Raw genomic sequence first — 26,974 nt, 5'->3', positions numbered from 1 at the left:
TGCCGAAGCCCCGCCCCAGGGATGAGTCGGCTCCAGCATTGGAGCGCCGCGCCCCCTCGCGGCCCGGGGAGGTTTGGAGGGGCGGGGTGATGCCCTAGAGTCTCTTATTCCTTCAGGCCTCTGACTCCAGTCAGGTGACTTAGGGTCCTAACTCCCTTTGCCTGGCCTTCCTCCTCCTTACCCAGCTCAGGTGTGAGCGTTGCGTTCCTTCTCATCTCCTGATGAAGGATGCTTGTCAGTGCGTCTGTGGGGACAAGTGCTTTGAGGAATCCTGATCAGATATTTGGAAGTCCTTCCTGGCGAGGGGTCTCCCCAGGGCATCTAGACCTCACAATGCCTTAGTACAAAGTCCCTACTCTGTCGCTGAGGTGGTGAACAAGTGTGGAGGACAAGGGACAAAACCAGGCAATACTGCCCAAAATGCATCTTTGCTCCCCACCACATACATACTTCCTTCCTATCTTGAGTCTTACATCTGTTCTGTCTGAACACTCCCTTCTGAACCATGCCCCATGGTCAACTTGTCAGTGACTATCCTTTTGCCATTTTGTTGTCACAAAGGATTCAAAAATGTGACCTAAGGTCATATTCATTCATAACAAATCAATCTGTGTGTATACATGCATCTCCCATTTTTAAAGGCAATCTGTTACCTAACCCTGCCCTCCCTCAATGCCACAAATGGCACTTCTGGAAAAAGAAAGGGTTAGGGCAGAAGGCTGACAGGGTAGGGATTGAACACATGAGGTTTAGAGAACATGTTTTGGATCCTGAATGGTGGCACAATCCCAGCATCCAGGAGGCAGAGCTGGAGAAAGCCAAGTTCAGGATCAGCCTGGGCTTCATTTTAAGACTCTGTCTCAAAGAAAGAAAAAGCATCCTTGACCTTCACTTAATATTCAGTGTATCCCTCCAAATCTCTGAAATCCTTGACATCCTGGAGGCCCAGTGAAGAGGGTCTAAAGGGTCCCTGCATACTCTCCACTGAGAGCCTGAATCTAGGGAGCATAGGATAGACACACCATCAGACAATGTTTTTCAAGGCAAGGTCTCACTGTGTAGTTGGGGCTGTTCTGAACAATGTAGACCAGGCTGGCCTCAAATTCAATAATCCACCTGCCTTTGCCTCTCAAATGCTGGGACTTAAGGACATGTGCTGCCACACCCCAGCCCCCAAAGACTAGGTCACACTAGCAGCCCTGACTGGCCTGAAATGAACAGCAATCCAACTGCCTCTGCCTCCTGAGTACTTACAAGATGAGCCGGACTACACCTAGACTTCACTAGTCTATTTAGGCATGGCAGGGGTAGGCCCAGTGGGATATGGGGAGCTGCCAGATGGTTCAGCCAAGTCAAGAACTTGATAGCCAGACCCTGGTTTTTCCATATCAAATGTTTCTGCCAGTTCTTCACACACACACACACACATACACACACACCCCTTCCAGAAGCTTCCAGGCACACAGCAGTGGTAGCTATCTGGGGCTGTGCTGGCTGGTCTTTGTGAGGATGAGGCTGGTGTGTTACAGGACTGCTGAGCAGGAATGGTAACAGGTGAAGCCAGGACTGACCAAGGCTACCAACAGACCAGAGACTTGTGGCTACTTGAGACCCCAGCATGAGGTCTGGGATATCTGAATTACTATGACCAGCCAACTAATTACTTGCTGCCAATTATCTATGAGAAATCAAAAGCTGGACCCAAGGATTGGAGCACCTGTTGTCCAACTTCTCCTTAAGCTATGTAGGGCCGTGGGAAAACCTATACCAAATGATTTTTGTGTAAGGGTGGTAGAGACCCAGCCAGCACAAACCAGTGACCTGGCTAAGTAGTGTTAGATTGGGACACTTTAGATAAAACTAAGTCTTTGTAATGAGTGGGTGCCAGGCCTGGGAGACCACAACACAAGGTAAGGCTTCTGCAGGTGGGAGGGAGTCTGCATGCTTAGAAAGAATGACAGCACCACTGTATACAATAAACAAAAAGATCTGTATTAGAACATTTACACTCAGGGAAGAAAGAGGTATCTGCATCATCAAATGTGGAATGTTGAAGAAATAGTTAAAATAAATAAAAGGCTCTGAGCCATCTGGGGCTGGCTCAGGCTGGGGGGGGGGAGGTCACAGGGGCCACTGTCTATCAGCTCCAGGCTGCAGAGGCCAACACCTAGCCATACTGGCCTGCCTCCCGACAGCACAGCTGTAGGGGGACACAAAGCGTCTCTCAGGTACTGGACTAGCCAGCAAGCTCACTCCCCACTCTCCTCACTTATCTCTGTGACAATGTCTATCAGGCTCTGCAGCCCAAAGATATAGCCAGCATCCTGGCCCTCATGCACCACACTGTCCTCGCCATAGAGCCTGCAGGTGGTGTGTGCAAAGTCGATCATGCGCACGTCCACTGAGCTGGCACCGAGAGGCTTGTAGGCATAGGCACCAGCAGACTCATCAGCCGACTCTTCTGAGAGGTCCTCCAAGTCCTCAGCATCTGAGTCCAGGGTCACCTCTGGCCATTCCTTGCCATCATAAATGACCAGTAGGGAACTTGAATAGAAGCGGTAGGATTCCTGTCGCTCCAACACGGCCTTAAGCTCAGTTAGCTTCTTGAGCACAGGGCCCAGGAGCTCACGGCGCAGGTATCGCCCATTGTGAAAGAACTGGAAAAGCGCCTCCTTGAAGCCCTGCACTGAAAGCTTCCGTCCATGGTACTTGTTCATGAACATGAGCTGCCCAGTGCCTGCCTGGTACACCTGTGAGAAAGACCAGCAAGTCAGGGTCAAAGGGCCATTGCAAGACATACCCATTGGGTGAATGCAGGTGATGTGACTGGCTGGTGAGATTTCAGTCTTTAATGCTGGAGAACAAAGCCAGGGCCTTGTGTATACAAGGCAAACTCTACCATTGAGCTTATCTTCAGCTAGTGGAAATGTTTTGGGTTCTGGGTACCAAGCCCACTGCCTCAAGCATGCTGGGTGTGCTCTCTACTGAGATGTATCCCTACTAAGTCTGTTTGCTGTTTTAAATGAAGCAAACTGAGTGTATTAAGGGCAAGTGGGGGAGATGGAGTGGGAGGAGTTCCAAGGAAGAGTACCCCAAATGTGAGCTCTTCTGAGCATTTCAGAACACTACACCACAGTCATAATATCTAGGCACACTCACCTGCATGCCACACACTCGAACACCAATGACTGCAGATGTGCTCTGCTGACATTTTCGGATCTGGTTAGCTGCTTTTTCCTCCGAAGCATCGTCACCATGCTGGCGTGTGCCCATCTTGAGGTCCAGGACACAAGGCACCTCATAGCGGCAAGTCAGGTTCTCCAGCAAGATGAATTCTGAGTGATTAAGGGCAATAGCACAGAAGGAAGTATCTGCACGTAATAACTCAAGAAGCCTAGGCCCACAGGACACTCCATCCACTAGCTGTACTGTCTCCCACAGAGGGAGTTCAGGGCCAAGGAAAGGTCTGAGGCAGCCCTGCTTGGTTTGTCAGGAAAGAAGGATGAATGCAACAGCCAGTGCACAGACGCATCAGAGGCCCACGGCCCCAGCCAGGGATACACATACTATTTTCCTGAACTCGGCTTGGTAAAAGATCACAGTCTAACAGCACACTGTCTTCGATTATAAATGTTAACAGCAAGTAAGATGAATAAATCCTGTACCTGAAATATGAACTATGACTAGGAACATGAAATATGTTTCAATTGTAAAAATGTCTGCTTACTAGCCAAGTCTAGAAAGAATGCACAGCCGCAGACAGTGTGAGACCTGGCTGCTATGGAACACACTCTGTGGCCCAAACTGGCCTTGGACACAGTGATCTCATGCATCTGGGTTCCAAGCCTGTGTAACCATGCTTGGCTCTGAGTGCCCAGAGTGCCATTTCACCATTCCCTATATTTATCAGGAACCAGTGCTGCCCAGAACAGAAATCAGTAACCCATAGCCCACAGTTGTATGGTTTATAACCTAGGAATGGATTTTACATTTCTGGAGTGCAGGGGTTGGAACCAGGGCCTTGTACCTGCTAGGTAAGTACTCTACAACCGAGCCATAGTCTGTTTTCCTTTTTATTGTTGGTTTTTTTTTTTTTTTTGGGGGGGGGGGGGGTTTGTCTTAGACAAGAGCCTCATTGTGTAGCCCCAGCTGGCCTGAAACTAGGAGATCTGTTGGCATCTGTCTCCTTAGTGGTGGGATTAAAAGCACAGGCTACCATACCCAATTATTATTACTATTATTATTTTATTTAAAGATTTCTAGCCAGCATGGTGGTGTACAACTTTAATCTTAGTCTTTAGGGGGCAGAGGCAAGAGGATCTAAGCTCAAGGCTAGCCTGATCTACAGTAAACTCTAGGATATCTAGGACTACATATAGAGACCCAGGCTCAAAACAACAAAAGGAAGGAAGGAAGGAAGGAAGGAAGGAAGGAAGGAAAAAAGGACTTCTAAACTCTGTGTATCTCTGTGTGTCTGTATTGGGTGGTGCAGAGTGATGATTCAGATTTCTCTGAGCTGGAGTTACAAGTGGGTACGAGCCACCTAGTTGGATGCTGGGAACTGATCTAGTGGTCTCCAATAGTGGTGTCAACTCAAACACAGAGCTATCTTTACTGCTCAAATTTACATTTTTAATGCAAAATATATAATACTTTATCATATGTATCAAAATATACAATATTTATGACCTAGGAAAATGATGGTTAATTCTGATCTGTTTGGATCCTCAGAATCCCTGCAAAGTCTGGATATGGCTGCATATGCCTGTAATCCCAGCATGTTTAAGATGAGATGTGAGGCGATGGCAGAATTTCCTGAAGTTTGAGGACTGGATAGCCTGGAGTAAGTACACAGAAGTGACAACAGACACTGCCTCAAATAAGCTGGAAGGTGAGGACTGACATGAGGCTCTTCTCCAATCTCTACAGGTTACCATGGCATCTGCTTACCCCTCACATGCATGTACACATGTATCATACATGAAAATATTTTTAAAAGAAAAGAGGTTTGGTTACAAGTAACTTTCAAGTTTTATTAAAATGCAGCTACACTAATCCATTTATATTAATATCTACGGATGTTGTTGTAGTGGCAGAGTTGTGACAAAAGACTGTACGGGTTATAAAACATGAAATATTTAGAAAAGGTTTACTGCCTTCTGCATTAAGAAGGTTTACATTAGCTCCTGGGACAGCAAATATACACGGTCATCTCCTAGATCCTCTTTTTCAAACCAGAGAGAAAGACAACTAAAGACTGTTGAACTTGGGACTTTTAGGATCAGTAAAGATATCAGTGTAGGCTGGAGATGTGGCTCACTCAGTAAGAGAGAGCTTGTTGAGCAAGCCCAAGGCCCTGGGTTTGATCCCCAATAGAATGAACAAAGCCTGTTCTCGATAAAAATATATCTAATATGCCTAACTCACATACTTGAAATGATGCTAAAAATCTCACTGTGGTGGACACCTGTGGAGGATTAGGACCCACTTACTCATTATTCCACACATCTAGTAATCAAAGGAAGGCAGACATTTCATCTCTCTTTCCAACTGTACCTCAAGGCTATTCCTTGTAGAATTCCAACTAAAGACTAACAAAATTAGAAAATCACCCAACAGATGTACTAAGTAAAATTCAGATCATGGGAAACTCCACGTTCTTCAAATGTGCACATGCATGTGTTAGTGCTGAAGAACTCTAGCTGTCCGGGGCCTTCTCCCACCTTACACTGTGAGATGGGCGTCATAACTGAACCTGGAACTCATTAACTGACGAGACCAGCTGGTCTCCAGAAAAGTTCCAGGAGACTTCCTGTCTCTGTCCTCCACCGATGACTGCAGACCTGTGCTGTCTGTCATGCTGACTTCTCTGTACTGGGGATCCAAATCCAGGTCTTTGTCTTTCTATAGAGAAGCCTTGTCTAACCACAGACACATCTTTCTAGTCCTGGTCCTTATTTACATGCTCTGGCAAGAAATATCTAAAAAGAAAAAATAATACCTTAAAAGTCTCAAACATTTCAAATCCAATGCTATATTAAGAACTCTATATGGATCTGCCCCTTAAACTAACCAACAATAAAAAAGACATTTATTGAGACGAGTAGAAATTATGAATATGAAATAAGCACTCATTCATTCTTATTGTCTTTGTCTCTGTGTGTCTCTCTGTCCCCCTCTACCCCCCACAAACCCCTGTTCTGACACAATGTTTCTCTGTGAATCCCTGGCTGTCCTGGAACTTGCTCTACAGACCAGGCTGGCCTCTGCCTCCCAAGTCCTGGAATTACCACCACTACCCAGTGAAAACAGGTATTTTATAGTAAAGAATTAGTCTCTATAAGTAAAATTGTATCAATGTTTTAAAATATTTTTGTGGATGTACACATATGTTCACATGTGTATATGTTTATGTATATGTGTACGTGTGTGGAGAACAGAGGCTGAAGCGGTTGTCTTCCATCACTTTCTATCTATCTATCTATCTATCTATCTATCTTTCTTTCTTTCTTTATTTATTTTTTGGAGACAAGGTCTTACTTACACAAAACCTGGTACTTCATGATTTGGCTAGAGTGGCTAGCTAACGATCCCCATGGATCTCCTGTGTCTGCTTCCCAATTCCCGAATTACAGTTGTGTCCAGCTGCTGTTACATGGATGCTGGGAATCAAACTGGTCCTCATACTAAAATATTTTTACATTTTGGGGATACATGATAAGGTATAAACAGAATGATACATCTCAGACTTGCTTCACAATCAAATTTAGGAAAATAATTAAAAACTGAACAAGGGTCGGTTACCTAAGTTAGCCCAATGGTAAAAGGGTTTGTTTAGATTGATGAATCTCCCAGTACCAAAAGAAAGAGAAAAAAGCTGTCATCTGTCCCTAAGACCTAACATGATTGACTGTAGCCCTCACTCCTCAACAAGGGAAACTTCTCTTCCCAGAGAACTACAACCAAACAAAATGCAGAGTTGTGGAACCCAGTCCCAAGGAATACATTTACAACACAAGCCCTGCCCCTAAGTCTCAGAGAATACTGAAGAAGGGCAAAAAGGTTGTAGGAGCCAGAAGGTCAGAAGTTCAGTGTGAGACTGTACCTCCCAGGAATGTCAGAAGCTACACTCACAGTCACCAACATGCCTACCTAAACATGAGCTCAACAAGGACAACCACAGACATGTTGAAGAGGACAAGGTAAAGTCCACAAGGCCTCAATGCTATACAAAGAACCACAGGTAAGGAATGCTGGGAGTCGGAGAAACAGTCTTCCCCAGGGAAGAACACGTGAATATCAAAAGGTCAGCTGTGAAAATATGCATACAAATTACACTGTACGGACTGAGCTGGCTATATATATATAGGATATATATTTATATTTAGGATATATTTATATTAGGCAATGTACACACACACACACACACACACACACGCACACGCACATAACAAGTCAATGAAAAGAGAGGCCGTGAATTTGAAGAGAGCAAGTAATAGTATATGGGAGAGTTTAGAGGGAAGAGAAGGAAGGTGGAAATGATGTAATTATAATCTCAAAAAATATAATTTAAAAAATGTCAGTTGTGGAACACTGGGCATATACACATATCATGACATGAGACTGAATGACAAGTAATTAGAAATTCCATTTTTAACAGTTTTTCTAATAAAAAAAATTCTGAGGAATTTCAAATCATGTTATGAGAAAGATAGACAGACACAGACACAGACAGAGACACAGACACAGATGAGCACACACCATCCCTGGGGGAGATGGGGAGCAGTGAGGTGGTTCGGTAGGTGACTCTCAAGCTGTTCCCCCACCTCCACACATACTGGTGAGCTCCTGACCCCAGCCAAATCCAAGCCTGGGTGCAAAAAACAAACAAAAAATACGAGTCTAAAAAGTGATAACAGAAAGGGGAAGAAAAAGAATCCTGGTGCTTTCTTTTGTACAGCTTGTGTAGAAGATTCATTCCTCTCAACTGCGCAGACAAAAATCTGTGATACATTCTACAGGAGTCTGCAAACAGGGACCAGCAGCCTCTTGGCAACCTCAGCTAAAGCCCATCCATCCTGTATAAGACGGCTTCTTCTTGAGGTTCTCAGAGAGCCTCTTCTCTCTTACCTGCACTCAGAAACCAGGTTTTATTCCTAAGAGAGGAGACAGCTGCCCAGTAATCACAGTTGCCCTGGGCACAACTCTAATAGAGGAATTTAGCCATAGCTAGTACAAAACAAAACGAGGCCCATTAGATGGCTCAGTTGGTAAAGACACCTGCCACCAAGTCTGATGACCTGAGTTCAATTCTTAGAACCTCCTTGGCGGAAGGAGAGACTGACTCGTGCAAGCCGCCCTCAGACCCTCTCGTTTATGCTGTGGTACACACATATGCAAGCACACAGACCCACACCCTAGAACGGAAGGCTTCAGGCAGGAGCAGTGGCAGGCACCTGCAAGCCCAGTAAGTAGAAGAGTGCTCTAGTCCAGCTGGGCTGACAGCCCTGCTGTCACAAACCAACCAACTACCCAGCCTGCTTCCCCAGTTCTCTCCCAGCTCCCCTTGCTGCCTCTCCCTCTGGGAGGAAGAGCCTTTACAAAGGATACTGTACTGGTTCCGGTGCTTCGCGTTCTCCTTCATCCTCTGTAGCTGCTGCTGATGACACTTCATGCTCCAAGGGTTGTAGTGTTTGAGCTGGGAGCTTACAGTTCCCTTTTTTTCTACACTGTAGTATAAGACTTCAGACTTCTTTAGCCACTCAAATTCTTCTTCTAACTTATGGCTATAAAGAAATAAGGATTTGATAAATCACAATATATTATTGAAATTAAATATGAAAGAATAATGACGCAAGTTTCAAGAGTGGTGGGAATTTATCTGATGTCAATATACATATGTGTGTTGCCCAGACTCATTACACATCTCAAATGGGTGCATGCTATCATGTGTACACTTTAGGGAGCTGAGTATAAGTTTTGAAGGGGAGCAATCTACCACCAATCTCTATAGCCAGGTGCAACAATGACCTTTTCTCCCCACTTATGAGGTAGGCAGCCTTCATTCCCTGTTCCCAGGTTCTATGATTCCTGGCCTGGTCCATGAGGTCCCTGACTCTAGGGACTAGGGAAAAGTGAAGTGATGAAACTGTACTGGAATTAGTCAGTCTACTTAACCACAGTACATACTTAACACTTTTATTTTATATTCTTTTTTTTTTTTTTAAAGATGTATTTATTTTATTCACGTAAGTACACTGTAGCTGTCTTCAGACACTCCAGAAGAGGGCATCAGATCCTATTACAGATGGTTGGGAGCCACCATGTGGTTGCTGAGAATTGAACTCAGGACCTCTGGAAGAGCAGTCCGTGCTCTTAACCGCTGAGCCATCTCTCCAGCCCTATTTTATATTCTCAAAAGTTCTGCCAACCTGTGGAACTTCTACAGTTCTGCCCACACGGGACCTCACTTTTGCAAAGACTAACTTGCCATTCTGTCTCCCACCATTAGCAAGCAACCTGAAGTAGAAGAATGGCTTCAGTGTGTTTGTGACTGGGCACAAAGCAGCTGTGGAAGGAATGAGTGAATTTCTTTTATGGCTGGCACTTCTTCTATTTATGCAGAAATAAATGGTATGTTCTAGCCTGGAGCCAACAGAGCCAGCTGGCGTGTGGAACCAGCACCCCATTACCTACAGGTCTGCCTTGAGCTGCTGGCTGTAGGAACTCAGCATGACCCAGTCCCCAGCAGGACCTCTAAGGCTTCACCTACCTCTTCATCTTCTCCTCTTTTCGGTGCTGGCGCACCCAGTCCTTGGGACTCTTTTCTGTCTCTAGGACATGATGTTTTTTGTTTGTCCATCTTAGCAGCTTACTTTTTGGTTCACAGTCTGAATTGTCTACAATATCCACAGGTCCATGGTCCCCCTTTAATGGATATGCTATTAAACACAAGTTCCTGTCTTCATCTTCTTCAAAGCGTACTGATACCACACCTGAAATGGGGGTGAGGAGCAGAAACAACTTTTAATTCCACAGAAAAATGCATTCTAGATAACATGATTGTAACATTTGTTTTGTTTCTTACCCTGTTCCTTAGTCTCTATGTTGCCAGAGGCCCCAAACTCATCTGCAAACCTAACAAATATCAAAACAGCTAGAAAGAAGTGACACCATACAAGACAAGCAATTAGGGAGCAAACATGGCCGAGAGACTTCCTCTCTAATGCACTCAACAAGGGAAAGCAAGGGCCAAAGAATTACAAGACACATTTTTCCATCATTGAAAATGTTTATTAATTTTTATGTAACTCTTCTAATCCCAAAAGAGACACAAAAAACATTGCTCTATATAGCTCATGAAAGTTTTTATACCCTACACAAACTCCGACGGCCTGGAGGCTTGCTTTAAGGCAGAGCCTGACTGCAGGGGAACACAGGCATGCCCTCAGGTGAAGGCACTGAGGGTGAGGAAAGACTGGGCAAGCAAAGCAAAGTAAAGCGGCAAACAATCCACACAGCACAGACACCTGGCAAAGGCTTCAGAGGCAACTACGTGGTGGGCGAAAAGCCTTTTGTCCTTCTCAGTTATGCATTTATTGGTTTTTGTAGTTTGTGTCACAAAAGAACAAAATGAACACCAGCAGATGAGGGGCAGGAACACAGACATGGTAGGTAGCCTTGAAAGCAGCTCCCCCTTTTGAGTCTCTAGGACCTGCCATGTGTAACTGGACAGTCTGTCAGGTGGGAGCACTTCAGCGGGCCGACGAGCGCCTTACAACCGACTGGCTGAACACCTTTCCTCCTAGGCCTCTCTGCCCCACGATCACTCAATCTGCTCAGTCCTTGCTGCCTGCCCGCTTGCTTGCTGCAGGGGAATGCGTGCTCAGAGAGAGACGACACTTCTGGGCGAAGAGGAGCGGGAGGGGGGGTGTCAGGGGACCACACTTCCCTGTGGGCATAAGGAACGACCAAGGGGATAAAAACGGGGCAGGGGTGGCCAGCTAACAAGGGAACTTTGGCTTTGTCCTGGAAAAAAATAACAGAAAAGGACCAAGTGAGGGTCCCCAACACCCCCAGTCCCACCACATGCATTTCCAAGTAGAAAGAGGTAACCCAGTCCACCCTGTCTTTAAAGAACAATGTTTCAATTGTCCCAGGAGAATCTAAGTTGCCCTAGTCTTTTTATACCTGGTAATGCACATTTTAAATTAATTTAATGAGTTCTCTTCTGATTTACAAAAGATTCCTCCCCTCCCCAGGAAAAACCTCACCATGCTGGTGGCTGATGTTTCTTCAGAGTACAATTATAAAACGAGAAAAAGTCACTACATGTGAATCAAAGTGTTGCCTTCTCACAGCAGTTTTGGGGACATTCCGTAACAGCAAAAGGCTGGAGTTGCTTGTACAATCCTCCCACTCCTGCATTCCATCTGCCTCAACCCTGCTCCCAGCCTACCTAATCTCCAGGGCTTCTGGTTTTCTGGAGGACAAAAAGCAGGCAGCAAGAATTCTGTGTACAATCCTCCTAAAGTCTTCCCGAACTGCCCCATATGGGGCTATGGGTTACCTTGAGCAAGAGACACCTGAACATAAAAAATAACTATACTTCTACCAAAAACAATCTCAAAGCAAACCCAGAAAACAAAACAATTGAGCAATCTTACCAGGGCTTGAAAACTGAGGGTGAGGTGCTGGGCTGAGGGCCAAGAGGAGGAGGAGGAAAACAAAAGGGTAAATGGGAAGAGGGAGGGCTCCCAGGACGCTGCCAGGGCCTTCCACTGGCAAAATCCCTTACATCTCAGCAGCCTGGCGACCCCTCTAGCAGCCGGGGGCTCACCTTTGTACTGGGGAGTGAATCTGCGCATCTCAGCTGGGAGGGTCTCGTAGAACTGATGCTCCCTCGGAACCAGGGGCTTGCACAGGGTTGTCTCATTGAACCGGAGAACGCATGAGTGCCCCCCAACCTGGTGGACAAAGGGCTCCAGCAGGATGCCCTTGGTACGGGGCTCTACGTCCATGGTCCTGAAGGCTGGGCTCATCCTCCGGACACAGGCAGCAGGGAGAAAGGGGAGGCAGCGGGATCCAGAGGCCAGCTCGTCCTCCGTTTACTGTCTGTCCTTACAGCCGCCTGTTTGATCTCTGCTCCTCGGTCTGTGCAGGCCAGGACACACTGGCGGAAGCAAACACAATGACATGAGGTTTGGAAGTAGCCTGGGAACCGCCTTACAGTCAGTCGTCACTGGTCTACTCAGCAGGAAGACAAACAGCAAGAGCTTACATAGGGCTCCGCCCACACCGCCCACTCCTGCCCCGCCTTCTTCCAGGAGAGACAAACACTGGGAGAGGGAGGGGGAAGTACACGGGTGGGGCAGATACTGATGAGCAAAGACTGTGCTCCAGGGGCCCCTAAACTGCCAAACCTGGCCACCACAGCAGGCAAAACACAATGCCACAATGGCGTAAAAACACAATTTCCAACACAGTACTCAGATAAAACCTTACAATTTTATAATTAAGGTTGTCATGCTTAAAGATAAATGGTTCCTAAGTTACTCTGCTAATTATATTTTTATAAAGTGGGTTTTAACTACAGGGAAAACCAATTTACGTATTGTTTAGTACGATTTACTCTCTCAGGTGTCCGCAAACACTGCCCCTTGCCCAAAGCCAAGCCAAGCCCCATTAACCTTATTAGCAATGTAGCGCTGAACCCGCTTTAATGATTAACGTCTGTATCTAAAAACAACTGATTGAAGCTGGCTAACTCCATTTAAAAAGATACACAGTGTTCTAGGTCACCAACTATTTTTATCAGTTCTCTCCTGATCACCAAATGCTGAGGCACACCTTTAAACCAAAGTTGTGAGGCAAAGTTGAGGCGGTCTGACTATAAGAAGGCATACATTCTCGGACACAGTTTGAGCTTGCTAAAGCAAGAAAGTCTCACCTATTCCAGTGTTCTCTTCCCTATGAGGCAAGCTGTCATATAGGATCAAAGAATAAAAAGAATGCAAACATTCTAGTATTCCAACCACTGTTTCTACAGACTTCCTGAGAAAGCGAGACCAAAGGAAAGCTACTGGCTCATGACCAGTTCCAGAACCACATAGGTCAGGGACCGGACTTACTAAACAGTCAGAGGACAGCTCCCCAATGCACAAGCCTTGGAAACATAATCCAAAGTCTTTGTCAAGATATAAATCTGCTTTTGCTACAGGAGTCATGCTAGGTACCAGGCAGGCCCACGGCTAGGAGGCTGGGGCAAGAGGACTGCCCCAAGTTCAAGACTAGTTTGAACTAAACAAGAGTTTTCCAGGTCTCTTGAAACTCATTTCTCCCCCCATAAGAGATGGCTCGATATTGTCCATATAAGTCCAACATGGGGCTGGGGATTTAGCTCAGTGGTAGAGCGCTTACCTAGGAAGCGCAAGGCCCTGGGTTGGGTCCCCAGCTCGGAAAAAAAAAAAGAACCAAAAAAAAAAAAAAAAAGTCCAACATACAAGCCATTGACCTGAGTTTGTCCCAGGAAGCCATGTAAAGGTGGAAGGAGAGAATAGATTCCATAGGATTTTCTCTGACCTCCACATCTGTGCTCATACAAATACACATCACACATATACTAGTAACAGTTTTTAAATATGCCCCCCAAAGAGAGCAGGAGCAATAACTTAATCCAGCTGAGCACCAAACCCACAGCCTACACAAGTACTGGACTTGGTAAGTCATGCTTGTAACCCCAGTGCTGGGGAGGCCGAGATGAGATGAATGTTGGGCTCACTGGCCAGACAGCTTAACCTCATCAGGGTGCTCTAGCACCAGAGGGCCTGCCTTGAAAAACCAAGGTGAGCAACCCCTAAGTAAACACCGGGGACTGACCTGTAGGTTCTATATTAATGTGCACCTATACACACATATGCATTCATATAAACATGCATGCATACGTGTGTGGCACAAGTGTACTGCATCACACCTGCACAGGCACACATACTGCATACTATTCAAATGTAGTCAACTAAGGGTATCTTTCCATCTACCCCTCCAGTGAAAAACTTTAAATGACTCCATGGCATCTCTGTAGAGTGTGGTGTACTGTACATGGTGTGGACAGAGGCCGGTACTGTACATGGTGTGGACAGAGGCCGGTACTGTACATGGTGTGGACAGAGGCTAAAAGTCCCCAAGTCTCTGTATGTCCTCTCCTAGGTCTCCAAAGTGTGGATTAGTTAGTTGCTAGACATAAATGGCAACTTTGCCACTTCCACACCCCCCTCACCCAACTCTTTCTTTTTTTTTTTTTTTTTCCTTTGCCGGAGTCAAATCTGGTGACAGAGAAAATGTCCAAATGTGAAGTGGAATTAGAAAACTGATTAGCCTGTGGTGAAGTGGAGCCAGACTCTTGTCACTCAATTGATTGGGGAATGACTCCAGTCCTTGGTTCCCTTTTTCCTTTAGGGATCATTTTCTGGTCCATAAAATGTAGACCTTCATGTAGACCTCTGCTCCTCCGGTTGTTATTTATCTTTTGATAAAACATTCCACATAAGTTCTATTCTGCTCACATTTAGAAGCAGTAAGGAGGGCACTTCTGTTCTAAGTATACTGTACTTTCCCAAGCATTACAAAGCCCATCAACTTTCTCCCTTGAGACCTCAGAAGAAAGAAAAGACCAAAGGGGGTGACTCTCTGCCCCACTTGTTTCTCTCTGCTCCACAGGCAGCTTGAGTAGAAGGTTACTAATTGTTTTTCTAATAAAGCAGAGTCTTGCTATATACCTAAAACTTTCAGCAATCTTCCTGCTTCAGACCCTGAAATGCTGTGTATTACAGGCATGTGTCACTGCCTAGCCTGCCAGTGATTTACAAACACCCAAAGACTAAGGCTCAGTTTTTCAGGAGCCCTGGATTAGCAATGGTTACTGTAAAGCTCTTGCAATCTCCGGAGACCAAGAAGACCTACAAAATCCTGGCTTCTAATTTAGCAGCTGTTTTAGCTTTCCACACTGGCTTGCAGTTCACAAACCTACGAGTAAAAGCAGAAAATACCAACTCTAGAAAAGGACAGTATGCCCACAGTCCAACCCACTTCAATAGCTGTCAGTGCCTTAACTTTTTTATTTTTTAAGTACTGCATGTTAAACACCTGAGACTGAAGCCCCTGGGCTCTTAGCTCACTCCTGAATTTACTTAATGAGACAACAAATGGATCCACAGGAGACACTTACTTTGCCTCAAAAAAAGCCCCAGGGTCAGGTGGTCATGGGGGACTGTGTGAGGTAACATAGCCTCATGGTACAAAACAAGCCTTTCCAGTCAAATCTCCACAAGGAGCCCTGGGGGCACCACTAAACACCTGCTCAGCACACCTGACACAATCCACAGCTGCACTAGCAGGGACAGTCACGACATTCTCCTACACTGCTGCTAGGAGTACAGAGCCACAGAATCCACAGTGACAGAAAACAGGTAAACAGTTACTGACAGGCCAAAGCAGAGGACAGAGTTGACTGAGGTCCCAGAAAGTCTCGGGGGTTGTAGGTGGCCTGAAGAGTATGTGACTAGGATAAATCTGCCAGGAACTCGTCACATCATAGACTTAAAGTTGCCTATTTCTGTGCATCTTCAGTCACGTATGCCTAGGTCAGCCTGGTCAAAATTACATCATCTTGGGCTGGGGATTTAGCTCAGCGGTAGAGCGCTTACCTAGGAAGCGCAAGGCCCTGGGTTCGGTCCCCAGCTCCGAAAAAAAAAAAAAAAATTACATCATCTTTCTAGTTTTTATATACGCACATACATACATACATACATACATACATACATACATACATACATACATAATGTGTGCGTGTGTGTCTGTGTTGGTGTTGTAGTGGTGGTGGTTGCTGTATGTGTGTTTGCCCAGGCTAGTTCTGAACTCACAATCCTCCAGACTGGCTAGCCAGGATCAGAATCTATGTCACTCCCAGCTCTCAACTCATTATGCAAGGGCCACATACTTGGCTTTTCCCAGGCTCTGGTTCCAGTGAGAGGGGGTGGGGGAGAGTGTCCTACTGGGCTGCCCATGCTGGCCTCAGTAGTTAGTCTCTAATGATCCTCCTGCTTGAGCCTCCAGAATGGCTAAGTACAGACGGCACCTGAAATCTTCCTGAGCCTTAACTCCCCACCTCCAACCCCACTGTCCCAGCCTCACTGGCCTATGACCCTTGTTTTACTTTCTCCTCCTTGCCTGTCTGTCACCACAGAACATACTGTGTTTATACATTCTGTCTCCTTTTCTCACCTCTGCTTGAAACAAGTTCTGTGGACTAAGGTTTTTTTGTTGTTGTTTGTTTTTGAGACAGGTTCTCCTTATTGTAGCCTTGGTTGGCCTAGAACTCAATATACAGAACAAGCTGGCCTCAAACTCAAGAGATCTGTTTGCCTCTGCCTCAAATGCAAAGATTTATTGATATGTGCACTACCGTGCCAGCCTAGAATTAAAAACAAAATTTATTTTATTTTATATGTATGAACTGCTTGTGTGTGTGTCTGTGTGCTATGTGCTAGCACAGAAGCTACAAGAGTGTTGACTTTCTGAGACTGGAGTTACAGAGAGTTGTTGCTGAGCCATCATAGGGGTATTGGGAATTGAACCCTGGTCCTGTGGGAAGCAGCTGGTGTTTTTTTTTTTTTTCTTTTCTTTTTTTTCGGAGCTGGGGACCGAACCCAGGGCCTTGCGCTTACTAGGCAAGCGCTCTACCACTGAGCTAAATCCCCAGCCCCTCAGCCAGTGTTCTAACTGCTAAGCCATCTCTCCAGTCCGATAGAAGACATTGTGGCTCTTTGGTTTACTCTTGGATCTCCAGAGTACAAAACAAACAACAAACCCCAGCAGCACAGAAGAGGTGTTCCACAGAACTCCAACAACACTACCACATCGTGTGTATTATCATCATAGATCATCAGGATGTGAAGGGAAACCCATACCGACGATAGTGAGCACAGCTGTGAGGGCGTGCTGCACGCTTCACATTCCAAGCACAGCCCAGTGAGAACACTTATTGCAGACACATTATCAAGTCTGCCTAATCAAGTATAAATGTAGACACCTGCACCCGAGTACCATCTAGGACCAGTTGGTATGGTAGCATTCCAGCAGGGGAAACCCTAGGCTCTTGGTGTTTGTTTTTAAGACAGGACCTCAGTTGTACTTCTGGCTGGCCTTAAATTGAAGCTCACTATGTAGACCAAGTTAGCCTCAAACTCACAGGTATCTGCCTTCCTCAGTCCATTACCCAACCTTCACCCAAAGTGCATGGATTAAAGTCATGCACCACTCTACCTGGTGATTTTGATTTTTGAGACTTTATTTAGTTTAGTCTAGTTTTGTTTTTTTGAGACAGGGTTTCTCTGTGTAGCTCTGGCTGTCTCAGAACTAATTCTGTAGACGAGGCTGGCCTCAAACTCAAGAGATCTGTCTCCCTCTGCTTCTCTAGTGCTGGGACTAACGTGTACCATCGCTGCCTGGCAACCTTTTTATTTTTTTGAGACAGTGTCACTGTATAGCCTAGATGATCTTAAACTTGCAGTGATCCTCTGGCAATTACAGGTGTATCCTACCGTACCTAGCCAAACCCAGATGCTTAATGTTACAACAACTAACCTTTTAGGAAAGCCTTTCTTGTGGAAAATCAAGCAAGACAACAGTTTAATAGAATCACCTCTTAAATTGTAATTGTAAAATTTCTATTCAATTATAGTTTAACACAAATAAACTAGAATTCAGAAAATTCTTCGTCTATTAAATCACAAAGATTCAAGGAGATCAGGGTGTTCTACTGTCACTGAAAGAAGTCATATTTTGCAGGTAAAGTAAAGCGACACCATGAGTTGCTCTCAAGTGTATACAGCAAGCCTCTCCAGCAATAAGTCTGCCAGGCAACTGTAGGCTAGGTGTCTCAGAAAGCTGACCTGGGAGAAAACCTAGCATCTCATTTCCTGAGTTTCCATAGATGCAGCAAGGGGAATACAATCTATGATAAAATGAACAGAAGAAAGAATTTTAACAACCAGGCACAGAGGCACACACCTGCGATCCCAGCACTGGAGGCAGAAACATGAGGACTGAAGCTATGCAATCTCCACTGTTTGAACTATAAAGACTTACAGAAAGTACTAGCTCTCAGGGTTAGTGGCACTCTCCAATCCTGACTCTCAGAAGGTGAAGGGAGAAAGATCTGGAGTCAGTGGCCAGCTTGGGAGTGAGTGACCAGTCTGGGTTACACATACCAAGACCCAATCTCAAAAAACAAGAAAAAAAAAGCAAAGAGAAAGGAGGCGGGAGAAGGGCAGAGGAGAAAGAGAAGGAGAAGGGCAGACTAGGTAAGAATCGTATCAGCTTATGTCACAACAAACTATCAATTTAAAATGTTGAAATGGGGCTGCTAAGATGATTAAATGTGGGGTTGAGGAGATGGCTCAGCGGTTAAGAGCAGTGGTACTCTTCCAAAAGACCTGGGTTCAATTCCCAGCACCCACATGTCAGCTTACAACTGTCTTTAACCCCAGTCTCAGGAGATGGACACCCTCTCTGGTTTCCACTGGCATCAGACATGCAAGTGGTGCACACACATACAAGTAGGCAAAAACATTCGTGCACATAAGTATTTAAAAATAATTTTTAAAGATTTACTTATTATATTTAAGTACACCGTCTTCAGACACACCAGAAGAGGGCATCAGATCTCATTACAGATGGTTGTGAGCCACCATGTGTTTGCTGGGATTTGAACTCAAGATCTCTAGAAGAGCAGTCACAGTGCTCTTAACCACTGAGCCATCTCTCCAGTCCCTAAATATATATATATATATATATATATTTTTTTTTTTTTTTTTTTTTGTTTTTTTTTTTGGGGGTGGGGCCCCAACCAGGGTTCGTTTTGCTTACTAGTAAGGCCCTCTACCCCCCGGCTAAATCCCCAACCCCCTAAAAATATATTTTTTAAAACATGGTTCATTGGGTAAAGGTTTTTGCAGTTGTGTCTGACCACTTAGGTTCAATTCCTGGAACCTAGTGTGAAGAACTGACCCCCGTTAAGTTGTCTACTGACCTTCACATGCATAGAGTATTTGAAACTCCTTTAAATACTAATTCTGACCATACCTTACTTTTAACACCAGGAGAGAAAACAGAATGGTGGAGTATTCCCAAAACTGATATAAAAACAAAGACGGTTTCCCAGCTCTTCAAGGGTTTTGAACTACCCACCGAGCAACACTGATGTAGCACATACTTTGGGCTTAAGAAATTCACTCCATATTGGAATCTATGAGAAATGGTTCACATTTCCCCAAGTGAAGATTATGACCCAGGTTATAATACTTAATCCTGTAAGGCACAGGATAATCAGAGGAGAAAACAACCAACTTCTCAACTTTCAATAATAATGGGGAAGATTTTAACAGAAATAAGTGCTGGGGGTTTTGCTTTCTTTGAAACAGGGTCTCCTGTAGCCCAGTTTGGCCTTGAACTTGCTAGGTAGCTGAGAATCACTTTGAACTTCTGATCCTCCTAAGTTTACCTCCTAAGTGCTGGAATTATAGGTGAGCACTACACAGAGCTTGTGTATGGTGGGGATTGAATCCAGGGCTATACACAGTATTAGGAGAACATTCCTGCCCATGTTTTATTTTGAAACAACAGTCTACCTATGTCACTCAGGTTGGCTTTAAAATTACCATCCTTCTGCTTTGACCTCCTGAGTGCTGAGATTATAGGCCTGAACCACCATGAGCTCTTGTTTATTAAACACTTACTGTTTACATGGCTCCTCCATTCTTACAACGCTCTGGGAGAGGTACTGATTACTGTCCTTACAGGTGTGAACATGAGGTACTTATTATCCAGGTCTCGGCACAGAAAAACAACAGATGCCTGAAATCAAGGACTCCCTGCCAAGAGCACAGAATCATTCTAACCTGGGAGTTAGGGCTTCTTTGCTGGCTCTAAGGCTCTCCCCACCCACAGCAGTCGATGAACCTCCAGGAGCAGTAGGTACAGAGACAAGGCACGAAAGCCCAGCACAGACTCCACCTCTGCACTTCAAAACTGAGGATCCATTTTCTACAAGTTTATTTCTTTTTCTTTTTCTTTTTTTTCCTTTTTCTTTTTTTCGGAGCTGGGGACCGAACCCAGGGCCTTGCGTTTGCTAGGCAAGCGCTCTACCACTGAGCTAAATCCCCAACCCCAAGTTTATTTCTTATTTAAGAAAAAGCAAACAAACAGTGTGTGTGTGCACATAAGTGTGTGTGCCAATGCATGGAAGCTAAGAGGTGATGTGGGTGACATCCTAAGAAATGCTGTCAGCTCCAGACAAGATTCTATGCTCCCTGTCTTCAGCGCTTCTTCTAATCCCAAATCTGAAACAAAGGGTACCAAAATGATGTGGACTTCATGGACAGTCAACCCCAACATGCTCCAGCCAGCACCCCCAGTGAACTGGAACAAGGGTCAGCCCTATGCAACATCAGATCCTGTGCCTCAAACAACTTTAGTAACCTCCTCTGGGCCTTCTCGAGACCACCTTCAGGCAAATATTGTACCTCTAGGCTTTACAACAATATTACACGTTCACTGATTCTGTCTATGGACAGTCAGCTTTCCTCCAGGAACAAACCAGAAAAGGAAAAGAGAAAAAAAAAAAAAGTAAATGGGGTTGGGGATTTAGCTCAGTGGTAGAGCGCTTGCCTAGGAAGCGCAAGGCCCTGGGTTCGGTCCCCAGCTCCAAAAAAAAAAAAAAAAAAAAAGCAAAGCAAGCAAGCCAGCCTTTGAGAAAACTTCTAAGACAGTACCATTCATAGCACTATGTCCTAAACAGCCTTCCCAAACCCGAGGCTTCTAAACCGTCTTTAAAGTCTACTTCAAGGAAAACAAACCCGGCTATATTTGTAGTTTTGTGAGAAGAGATGTATGCTCCGGTCAAGGAAAACGAAACTGAGGAATGAGGACTGAATACTAAAAGAGCACTTCCACTTTCATCACTCGGTGTGCCGTGTGCATAAGCATTCATTCACTCATTCACTCACTCACTCATTCATTCCTACTCTTTCTCTTACCACAAGAAAATTATGTAACTTCCGAAGTAAAGACTCTGAGAAACAAATACATTCCTGTCCTTTCCTTTCCCAGGCCTTATTTGGCCAGTTAACCACACTTATCAATATTCAGGCCACAGATCTATGAACAGCTGCCACCTGTCACCCCCACAAAGGTCTATACTCCCAAATGTTCCAGGACCTTTTACCATGGGCTCAGAGTTCTCAATGCAAACAGAACATCCCAACTACGCAATGACGTTATCACGCATGAGGCCTTGGGAAGGCACTTTTCAGTCACTGAAGGCCCTACACAAATCCCACGAAGACCAAAGAAGCAGGACCTACATCTGCACATTCAAATATGCATGGTAAGAAAGCTGCAAACAGCCCGGTATAGTGGCACATGAGTTTAGTACCAGCTCCCCAACACTCGGAGGCAGAGGCAGGCAGATATCTGGGGGCTCTGTGTAAAGATAATTCAAGACTGAGACAGGTAAGACTTTAGGTGGCAGGCAGCGCAGCACGTCACACGTAGTCTCAACACTCGAAAGGCTGACATGTTCTCTTAAGTGAGACTCCATCTCAGGAAATAAAGTGCTGGGTGTGCTGCTGCGTGGCAGGCAGACCTCTCCAAGCTCACTCAGCCTGGTCTATACACTTGCAAGCTTAGCCAGAGTGACATGCTTAGATTCTGTCTCAAAAAAAAAACAAAACAGGGGGTTGAGGATTTAGCTCAGTGGTAGAGCGCTTGCCTAGCAAGGCCCTGGGTTCGGTCCTCAGCTCCAAAAAAAAAAAGAAAGAAAAAGAAAAAGAAAGAAAACAAACTTCTGTCTCTAGCAACTGATTTCAAAAAATAGTATAAAAAATTAAAAATTAAAAATTTGGGTAGGGAGAACAGCTAGAGAAAATATTATTATCCACTGTTCATTTTATACTTACAGAACAACGACAGTCTGTTACTCTCCTAAAATAAGCAGCAAAGGGTGGTGCAATATTTTTGTATTCCCCAGTGGAGCAGAGACAAGTGTCCCCATGGGACATCACATTTCTGTGTGTGCAGCTAGAGTTTGGAAAGGCTGTTTGTTGGTCCTAAAGCAGCCCCAGCCAGAAGAGAAGCACGAACCTCAGGACAAGGACCGGTAGGGTCCGGGAGCTAGTATGCACGGAGGGATTTAAGACAGAGCGGTAAGGCCCATATGGAGCCATTAATATCATAGAGGGTCCGTAAAGAGAGGGAGCGTCTGCTCTTAAGTCCAGCTGTGTGAAATCCCACCCTGAAATCAACTGCTTGCATTCATTCCTCTCCTCACAATGAAAAAGCAATCACCAGGCCAGGAGTTCTGCTTTTTGGTCTATAACACATTTTATTCCATTAAAACACAAGCTTTATTCTTCCTTCTTTAGATCTGAACTTCAGCAACTAACTTCTTTTTCTTCCTTTCCTCGTCCCTTTTTCTGAGACAGAGTCTTGATAAACAGTGCAGGCTGGTCTTAAAAACAGGCAGTCCTGCCTCAGCCCCATAAGTGCTCAGAGAATGGGGGGAACCACCCTGGCTTTAGACCATTTTTAAATGAGTGGTAAAATTAATGGATAAGGGCTGGAGAGATGGCTCAGCGGTTAAGAGCACTGACTGCTCTTCCAGAGGTCCTGAGTTCAATTCCCAGCAACCACATGGTGGCTCGCAACCATCTATAATGGGATCTGATGCCCTCTCTCTTCTGGTGTGTCTGACAACAGCTACAATATACTCATATATATTTAATAAATAAATATTAAAAAAACTAAAAAGATTAATGGATAAACACTATTTTGATCAACTATGAATTTCTGTTGTATTAAGGATAATCCTCCCCAGCTCCGAAAAAAAAAAGAAAAAAGAAAAAAAAAAAAAAGAATAATCCAAAGTGAGCAGAAAGTTTTATAGAGATCTTCTATGACAGGGCAGACAAAAAAGTTGGCCTTGATGGCACAGCCATGAAAGCCCAGCTCCTTGGGAGGCTGAGGCAGGAGGATATAAGCTCAAGGGCTGCCCAGATAACAAGGGAAGCTCAAGACCAGTTGAGAAATTTTCCAGTCTTTACTAAATCAAATCAAATAAATAAATAAATAAAAGATGGATGGATAGATTAATTTTAAAGGCGGTGGGGGTTAAACATGGAGCTCAGGGTCAGTGCACTTGTCTGGCATGCATAGGCCCTGGATTCCATTCCTAGAACTGAAAGAAGCAAGCAGATAAAAGACCCCATGGCTGATTTTGGCTACACTCAGGAGCTTAGAAAGCAGACACTGGACTGCAATCTCCCAGACACCAAGATTCAAGAAACCTGAGGACTGAAATCCATCAGCTCAGAGCAAGGTGATTAGGATGAAACACTTGACAGGAACTAGATGGAAAACAGGAATGAAGTATGTACCACAGAGAGTTCCAGCACAGGAATTTAATAGTAGCTGTAGCTGTTAGCATTTTCATTCTTTGTGAAAGTTTCTGTAGACACTGACCAACCACACTAGATTTGGGGTATGTAATCCTCCCTACTATTTGAGCCTGAACTAAATTTCACATTGGTGGAAAAAAACAAAACAAAACAAAACAAAACAAAAGACCCCTCAGGGGCCAGAGATGGATCAACTGGTGCTTGCTGCATAAGCCTGGCAGCTTGAATTTGTTCCTTGAAGCACATGCAAACAGAAAGAGAACTGATCGATCCACAATATTCCAGAGTCTGTCCTCCATAAGTACCCTGTCTCTCTCACAAACTATACACAAAGAGAATAACAATAGATTTAAAAGTTTTAAAGACGGAGCTCTTCCCACACTGCCTTGGCTGTGTGGACTTAGAATTGTCTCTGGATCACAGGTCTGCAGCAAGCTGAATACCGCTTGGTGGTTCTTTCTCAACTTCTGACACGAAAGATTAACAAGAGGGAGGCTTCAAATGCAGCTACTCGTCACAGCCAAAGGTCAGTAAGCACAGGGAATGGTCAACAAAAGCCAGAGGCTCTATCCCGCAGCTGCTTCAATAACCATATCACAAGAAGCCAGAGGAGCAGGTAAACTGAAGAGACTAAAGAGCCAGCTCAGAGTGCTATGAGCAGATCTGCATCCTTGAGTTAAACAAATCTGAAGTAAAAACTTCAGATGGGCCAGTAATAGGAGACCTTTAAAAAAAAATAAGGAATTACAAGATGTTAAGCAGAATAATGGCACTGTAGATTGCATAGCTAGCTTTTTCTTCCTCTTAAGACATGGACTTGCTACACAGCACAAGCAGCCCTGACTTTGTGAACCTCCTACCTCATTTTTGAGTACTGGGATTCACTCACAACTCCAAAACTTCTTGTCTTCAGCACTCTAAAATGTGTAAACAAAGTTACATTTCTGGGGCTATGGGGATATCACTCAAGTATGATTTCAAAAGTCCTGGATCTGAGACTCAAAGCAAAACAACGAAAACATTTCTGGGATATACACCTTCCAAAATTCAGCTTTCTTCTATTTTTCCTTCTTTAAAGAGTGAGGCAAAGGATTGGAGAGGTTGCTCAATGGTTAAGCACACTGCCTACTCTTCCAGAGGTCCTGAGTTCAATTCCCAGCACCCACAAGGCAGCTCTCATCAGTCTACAACTGTAGCCCCATGGGATCTCGTGCCCTCTGGTGCACCTACATAAGGACAAAATACCCAAAAAAAAAAAAAAAGTACTTGTGGTGGCTCAGGACTAGGGAGGCAGAAGTAGGCAGGTCTTTTGTATTTGAGGACGGCTGGTCTACCAAGCAAGTTCTAGGACAAGCAAGGTGACGCAGAGAAGCTCTGTCCCAAAAAAATAAAATATGCTTTAAAATGTAATCATACTAAAATCATTTCCTGATTATTTTCTATCATAAATAATATGGTCTATTTATAAAATAGTCCTTCCATGATATGAAATAATTTCCCTTGTGAGCATTAGGGCAAACACCTCTAATCCTGGCACATCAGAGGCAGGGGCAGGCAGGTCTGAGACCAAGTCTCAAACACACAAACCTCTTCTCTTAAAAGGGAAAATCTTCCCCAGTGTATCCTCTTTATGAGCCAACAATGGAAAATTTCCACCTCAACAAGCTGGCCTCAGGAAGGTTCAAACTCATACTTGTTGCCTAGATACCAGTGACATCTCTGGAGCTTACAAAAAGGCCCTGACATCCTCTGCAAAGGAAACGAAGTTTCATCAGTCAGCAATTACTCCTGGTTCATTCTAATGCTCAGATACTTGGTTGTAAAGACCAAAATCTGTATCCTAGGAAACTCCAAAGCACCAAAGAAGTCTACTACATAGGACAAATTGGTTTTGACAACGGTAACAGGTCTAGTCCTGCTACTGACGCACTTGAATTCTACTAGTAACAGAAAATTAGAGTAGAGGTAGGTGGACCAGTCTGAGTGACAGTCAACAGTTCAACCCATTTGATGTCCAAAAAAATGTGGTAGGCAATCAGATGCCCTGTTCACACCAAGCATAAGTACTCATTTTGTATTTTTATCTGCAGCTAAAATTAAAACAACAAAACCCTACAATTACACTCTCCACGGCAACAACTTGGTAAATAAGTATCTCCCATCTCTTAAAATGTTATCCCAGGGGAAAATGCAAAAGCAGCAAACATTTTAAATACTGAAAATCAACAAAAATGCTGTTAACAATGAAGGTCCTTTAAATATTTAAAATGTATCAGCATCATATTTGCTGTTTCAAAAACTTTCAGGGCTTCTTTTGGGTCTTTTTATTTTCATAAATATTCGTTGGCAATTCCAAACATGTATACAACGCATTTTGACCATCTCCACCCCCCCTGGTCCCCTCTTATCCCCCTCCCTCTCTGGATCCTGCCTCTGGATCCCTTCGGTACTTTTTCTTACAAATATTCTCTATGTACATTTTGCTAACGAAATGTTTATTTACATGCGATGTCTAGCTCTATTTCCTTTAGCATGTAAGAAGAGCACTAGATTTCACCAGTTCCTACATTTCCCACTCATTTTTCCACTAGCACAGATTTCTTGATATTTGAAAGAAATTAAAATTATAAAACTAATCAAGTCATTAGGAAGGATGCGTAAGATACAGTCTTGTTCTCAAACGTGAACAAAATCGCACTCGCGGTAGGAGCATCAGCATAAGGGGAAAAAAAAAGATATCTCCTGATTTTAAGGTCTTGAAGAAGGAGGAAAAAAGTAAGGTTGGATATGCAGATCACCTTCCCCCTCCCCCGATCAAATAGGAGCTGACTGGCACAACTGACGTTCAACACCCAAAATGGCTGCACATCTGCGGGCCCAGGTAGCAGTACCTGAGGATCCCGGCTGACCCCTTCATCCAAAGATAAAGACCCCATCCTCAAAGACCTGGGAGATCGTGGCCGGGCGACCTCTCAGATAAGAGATACTGCCCACCGGAAGACCCAGGGAGACCGCTTCAAAAACGGAGAAAGACACTGTCGTCGTCTCCTGCCCCCACCCCCAACCCCCCAGTTCCAGTAGACCCTCTCCAATGCCGGGAGAAGAGATCCTGCTCCCCCTCAGTGGGAAACGCTACTCTCCCCAGTGACAAGAAGATACAATGCCCCCCCCCGTAAATAGGGGGAAATGACTCCACAAAAAAGGGGGGGAGACCGCTTCACAATGACAGCGAGAGGACCCCTTTCCCAAATCATCTGGAAAGCCTCCCAGGGATCACGGAGCCCGGCCGCTAACAGCACCGAAAACCTCTTCCCTTGAGCCCCGGGGTGACACGGCCACGGGCCGTGCGGGGCGGGCGTTACCTGCGGCCACAGCCCAGTCCCGCGACGCTTCCGTCCTATTGTTTCTCTTCCACCAAAATGGCTGCGGCCGGGCTCGGCCCCGCCCCCCAGCCTCGCTCCCGG

At 44.9% G+C, this 26,974-nt stretch overlaps 1 protein-coding gene and 1 non-coding gene across 2 annotated transcripts; one reads left to right on the top strand and one right to left on the bottom strand.

The window, feature by feature from the left end:
• Positions 1 to 1,971: 1,971 nt before the first annotated feature.
• On the bottom strand, positions 1,972 to 26,974 carry Ip6k2 (inositol hexakisphosphate kinase 2). Its single transcript, XM_032910674.1, has 6 exons — positions 26,873 to 26,974; positions 11,840 to 12,172; positions 9,773 to 9,995; positions 8,611 to 8,786; positions 3,160 to 3,335; positions 1,972 to 2,750 (listed from the first exon to the last, which is right to left on the bottom strand). The coding sequence occupies exons 2-6, from the start codon at positions 12,039 to 12,041 to the stop codon at positions 2,250 to 2,252; spliced, it is 1,278 nt and encodes a 425-aa protein (XP_032766565.1). The 5' UTR covers positions 12,042 to 12,172; positions 26,873 to 26,974; the 3' UTR covers positions 1,972 to 2,249.
• Positions 12,855 to 13,003, top strand: LOC116908362. The gene has a single exon (XR_004388912.1). It is a non-coding gene; the product is annotated as a small nucleolar RNA SNORA28 (small nucleolar RNA).

The sequence above is a fragment of the Rattus rattus genome, chromosome 8 (genome assembly GCF_011064425.1).
Source record: "Rattus rattus isolate New Zealand chromosome 8, Rrattus_CSIRO_v1, whole genome shotgun sequence".
Lineage (NCBI taxonomy): Eukaryota > Metazoa > Chordata > Mammalia > Rodentia > Muridae > Rattus > Rattus rattus.
The sequence above is the reverse complement of the archived record's forward strand: the minus strand, read 5'-3'. Positions and strand labels throughout refer to the sequence as shown.